Genomic DNA, 5,347 nt, shown 5'->3' with positions numbered 1-5,347 from the left:
GCCGCGCCGCCAGCTGCTCCCGCAGCCTGCCCAGCTCGGCCTCCCGGCGCGCCAGGGCGTCCCGCAGCTCTGCCAGCTGTGCCGTCTCCTCCTCCTGCCGCGGCGCTCCCGGCGCCTTGGCCTCCAGCTCCCGCCGCAGCGCCTCGGCCTCGGCCTCGGCCCGCCCGCAGCGCTCCAGCAGCGCTTCCTTCTCCCTCGACGCCTCCTCCGCGGAGGCTCCCGGGGAGGCTGCGGCCGCCTCCAGCCGGGCCTGCAGCTCCTTCACCTGCTGCTCCCGCTCGCCCAGAGCTTTCCGTGCCTGCTGCAGGGCCGCCCGTGCCTCCGCCAGCTCCGCGCCCGACAAGGAGGAGGAGGAGGAGGGTGGTGGCTGAGGCGCCCGCAGCTCGCCCAGCGCCGCCTTGCATTCGCCCCACGTCCAGGCCTGCTCCTCGGCGAGCCCCTGTGCCGCGCTTCCCTTCGGGAATCCCTCCGGGATTTGCTCCAGGGCTCGCTCCGGCCGCCCCCCGGCCTCGTCCCTCGCGCCCTGTGCCCGCAGCTGCTCCAGCTCCCGCTGCAGGGCCTGGTAGAGGCTGGCGGGCACCACGTCCCCCGGGGCGGGCACGCTGCTCTCGTCCCGCTCGTAGTTCTCCAGCACCTGCCGAGGACACCGTGAGGCCCTCACGGGACAGGGGGTGGAGGAGGGAGGGAGGGAGGGAGGGATGGATGGACAGGGACGTGCCTGTATTTTGTCCCTCAGCTCCTTGTTCTGCACGGTGAGGGACTGCACCTGCCCCTGCAGCGTGGCCAGCAGCTCCTCGGCCGAGGGGCTCAGCGTCTTCTTGGAGAGCAGCAGCTCCGCTCCTGCGGGGCACAGGGACTCCACTCAGTGTCCACCCGTGCCACCCTCCCCGAGGTGGCCTCGGGAGGCCTTCGGGGCCCTACCTGGGAACTCGAGCGGGTCTCCCTCCTCATCCTGCAGCATCTCGATGTCGTAGCTCGTGTTCTCCTTCTCGTTCTGGGGATGCAGGGTGGTGGTGACCCCCCCACACACACACACACACCCCCCAGCCCCTGGCACTGCCAGCTGCTGCCCACACCCACCTCCAGCGAGGACAGGCGACTCCGCAGAGCCTCCACCTCCTTGCCCAGCCTCTCCTTCTCCCCATCCCGGGCCGCCAGCTTCTCCTCCAGCTCCTGGATCTGTGGGGCAGGACGCAGGAATAAAGATCCTCTTGGCTCCCACCGGAGTCCCAGTGGCATTTCCATCACCAGGGGCACCCCTGAGCTCCTCACTGGCCTTTACCTGCTTCTCCATGGAGCGCAGGGAGCCCTCGTCCAGCTCTGCCCTCTAGCAGGAGCCAGAAAGAAAACAGGGAGGGATGAATGCTGTGCCCATCCCTGCTGTGCCCATCCCCGCTGTCCCCTCCGCTCCCCAGGGATGTGGTGGCATCTCCCCAGGACCCTGCAGCTGGTACCTCCCGTCGCTGCTTCTCCTGCTGCTCCAAGCCCCGGATCTTCTGCAGGAACTGGGCCCGTTCCTGCCGCAGCCGCACGATCTCCTCGTAGGCATCCCGGTCCTCCTGCGGGAAATCAGAGGATCGTGGGATCCCCTCAGCTGGGAGGCACCCACACAAGGATCGTGGGGTCCAAAACTCCTGGCACGGGACGCCCCAAAAATCCCACCATGTGCCTGAGGGTGCTTTCTGACCCCAGAGAGGGAAGGAAAGGCTCTGGCAGGGCGTGGACCCCTCAAGGCCAGCACAGCCCCCCATCCAGGGGTGTGCCCTGCAAGAGAGCCAGGTGAGGACCTGGAGCTAAAGCTCACCTGGCTGACGGTGCCCAGAGGAGGAAGAGGGGCCTTCCTCTTTCTCGGGGTGCTGCTCTTCTCCCTGACGGACGACTGGCTGGGTGAAGAGGTCTGTGGAGACACCGAGGCAGAGGGGACATCGCACCCACGGTGATCCAGTGCCACCTCAGAGAGCCCTGGGGGACCCCCTGGCAGACCCTCACCTGGGATGTCTGCTCAGTTGACTCCTCTTCTGAGGGGCAGAGCAGGAGGGAAGAAAAAGGGGGGAAGTTTTTAGGGGACCAGAGCCCGTGTGGGTGTGGGGACACTCAGGGGACACCCACACGTGAGTGCACAGCGTTCAGGGGGACACAGACAGACACATAGAGGGGTGTGGATGGGTGTGTAAGGACAGGGATGCAGTGCAGACACAGGGACACACGTGCACACACAAACACATGTGAAAACACCCATGCACTCAGACCCCCTCGCGTGCAAACACACGTGAACACGCGTGTGCGAGCACCCAGCCAGACAACCGAGGCTCAGCACCACCTCAGCTGGTGACAGCGCAGCCAAAGGCAGCCCTGGTGCCTGGCAGAAGGGGACATGTGCCCCCCAGCCTCACCCAGCCTCCTCCATCCCCGTCCCAAAGTGCCCTGACGGTGCCAATCCCCCGGTGGGGTCCATCCCCCTGCGAGGTGACAACCCCCCCACGCTCCCTCCCCTGGGCCCAGGGAGCCCCAGGGTGCCACAGCTGCCTCACCACTGGCCCAGGAGCGGCGCTGAGCAGCCTCCTGCAGGAAGTGCTGGATGAGGGCATTGCCCGTGGCCAGGCTGTAGTGAGCGGCGTCGTGGCCCGTGGCATCGACCACGGCCACGCGGGCGCCGGCGTTGACCAGCACCTCCACCGTCTCCACGCTGCCGCTCTCACAGGCCAGCATCAGGGCTGTCCTGAGCACAGGGGGACAGCAGAGGTCATGGGGGGGACCATTCCCTTTGTCTCCACGTGCCCTCCCTCCCAGTGCCCAGCGGTGCAGCCCCACCTGCCCTGCAGGTCCCGGCTGTTGACGGCCGCCCCGCGGTGCAGCAGGTACCGGCACAGCTCCGAGTGGCACATCTTGGCAGCCAGGATCAGCGGGGTGGAGCCGTCCTGGGCAGGGCAAGGGAGGGGGTGAGGAGGAGCAGACAAGGCTCAGATGCCCAACCTGGAGTACCACATTCCTGATTTTTCCCCCCTGCCCCCAATTTCCACAGCCCCAGCCTGGCACGAGGAGCAGCAGGACCTCACCTTGTCCTTGATGTTCAAGGGAGCCTTGAAGTCACAGAGGATCTCGGAGCAGGAGATGCAGCCGCTGACGGCTGTGGAAGGGACAGAGGCTGAGCCCTCCCTGCCCGGGGACAGAGCAGGACAGGGTGGCACCGTCCCCACTCACCTGCCAGGTGCAGCGCGGTCCGGCCGCTGCCATCGGCCACGTCCACGGGGCAGGAGGCCTGAGGGACAGAGCCTGGGTTAGAGGGTGGGACAGACAGACAGACAGACAGACAGACAGACAGACAGAGACAGCTGGAGGGGACATGGTTCTGTGGCACAGTAAAGGGCAGGGGACAGACAGACAGCTGTGGCTCCATGATGTGATGAAGGACAGGGGACAGACAGACAGACAGACAGACAGCTGTGGCTCTGTGGCATCATGGAAGGCTGAGCAGGTGCCAGGCAGCACCACACAGAGCCAGGAATCTCCATGACAGGTCAGGGCACTGGTGAGGAAAGGGGGTTCAAGGACAGTGAGGACACCCTGCTGGCACAGCACCCTCCTCCTCCTCCTTCTCCTCCTCTTCCTCCTCCTCCTCCTCCTCCCCTCCCTCCCTCTCCACCCTCCCCGTACCTGCAGCAGTTTGCTGACACACTGAGGGTGCCCGTGCTTGGAGGCCAAGTGCAGGGCAGTGGAACCTGGGAAGGGACAGACAGACGGGTCAGAGCACGGACAGTGGGTCTGTGGCAGAGGGGACAGCCCGGGGGACACACAGAGGGACGGGCACACGGGATGGGCACACAGGGACATCCCCAGGAGCCTCATCGCTCGGTGCTTGAGCTCCCGGCATGGCCATCACCTCTGTCCCCTGGGGACAACCAGGTGGCCCCGTGGCAGTAGCCAGGGTGGCCCTGCCCTCACCCGAGCTGTCCTTGGTCATGGCATCCACGCCGTGGGCCAGCATGGCTTCCAGGCAGTCCACGTTGCCCCGGGTGGCAGCCAGGTGGAACCTGCAGCGAGACCAGGGCGCTGTGGCACCGTGTCCCTCGTGTCCCTCGTGTCCCTCGTCCCCAGCCCCGTCCCCGGGGCGTGGGGTGGCACTCACGCGGATTTGCCCTCCGAGTCCAGCTTGGTGGGCACCAGGCCCTTGCGGACCAGGAGCGACGTCACCCGCCCGGCATCGTTGTAGTCCACGGCCTGCAGGAGCTTCTCGTCGTTCTTGGTCCAGTCCTGGCTCTGCAACGGAGCCAAGAGCAGGCTGTGACACTGTGCTGTCCCCAGGGCTGGGCCGGGGGGCTGTCCCTGTCCCCATGCCCTCTGTCCTGCACCCAGCCCTGTCCCTTGGTCTCTGTGCCAGCCCCTGTGCTGGGGGCTGTGCTGTCCCACCCCCAGGGTTCAGCTGGCACTGGGATGAGGGTCCCCTCCAGCCCCTCCCAGTTTGCAGCTCACAGACCAGGGCATTTACAGACCCAGACGTGCCAGGCTGGCACCGGCTGGGATTTGGGGACGAGCCCGGCTGTCCCTGCCACCCCAATAAACACAGCCAGCACCCAAGGGAGCCCCACCCCTGGCCGGTTCTCCCCACTGATCCCAACCCAAGCCCTGAAGGGGTAAGGACCAAGCCGGGACAGCTCCCCTGGGATGCTCCAGCCTCTCTGGGATAACGGGGCTCGACACCGTCCCCATCCACACAGGAGCAGGGCTGGCAGGGAGCTTGCCTTCCCAGTGCTCCCGTTCATCCCTGTCCCGAGGGACTGACCCGCAGCGGGACAGCACCAGGACAAGAACTGCAAGTCCTGGGTTCACCCCGCAGCCGGTGACGACAAAGCCGAGCCGGCTGCGGCCGCGGCGGCAGGAAATGGATGTCACCTTTTCGGGAGCTGCTGGCACCGTGCCCCGAGCCAGCCCCGGGGCCACCGTGCCCGCCGGGAGCCCCTCGGAGCCCCTGCAGCCCGGCGGGGCCGGGGGCAGGGAGTACACCAGTCTGCCGGGGTTACTGGGCAAACTGGGAGGGTGGTGCCCGCGCCCCCCACGCCCCCCTGGAGCAAGGACAAAGCAGGTTGGGGTGGGCGCGGGGGAGCCCCGGGGTGCGGCCGGGGATGGGGTGCAGGGGGTGCAGGAGGGGCGGGGTGGGGGGGACACGGCTCAGCCCGCAGGACGCGACCGGAGGGGTCCCGAGAGGGGGGGACCGGGGACGTACCGCGAAGGAGGCGGCGGCACAGAGGCAGATCTGCTTCATGGTGCTGAGGAGGAGGCGGCGGGCAGCCATAAACCCCGCGCCCCCCGCCCGGGCCAGCACGCCCACCCCAGAGCCCGGCTCGGTCCA

At 67.5% G+C, this 5,347-nt stretch overlaps 1 protein-coding gene across 1 annotated transcript; it reads right to left on the bottom strand.

Moving 5' to 3' along the window:
• Positions 1–7: 7 nt before the first annotated feature.
• On the bottom strand, positions 8–5,329 carry LOC114073575 (ankyrin repeat domain-containing protein 24-like; the record flags this gene model as incomplete). Its single annotated transcript, XM_027911305.1, has 16 exons — positions 5,222–5,329; positions 4,127–4,257; positions 3,943–4,031; positions 3,655–3,719; positions 3,202–3,259; positions 3,057–3,127; positions 2,812–2,918; positions 2,532–2,719; positions 1,990–2,018; positions 1,805–1,897; positions 1,455–1,559; positions 1,283–1,327; positions 1,081–1,179; positions 922–994; positions 719–840; positions 8–634 (listed from the first exon to the last, which is right to left on the bottom strand). Coding segments are annotated over exons 1-16 (1,971 nt in total), but the record flags the coding sequence as incomplete, so codon positions are not given.
• Between the last annotated feature and the right edge of the window lie 18 nt (positions 5,330–5,347).

This window comes from Empidonax traillii, unplaced genomic scaffold (assembly GCF_003031625.1).
Source record: "Empidonax traillii isolate 1590-97213 ecotype Southwest subspecies unplaced genomic scaffold, ASM303162v1 scaffold7115:size5347, whole genome shotgun sequence".
Classification (NCBI taxonomy): Eukaryota; Metazoa; Chordata; class Aves; order Passeriformes; family Tyrannidae; genus Empidonax; species Empidonax traillii.
This window is presented reverse-complemented; position numbering and strand designations above follow the sequence as displayed.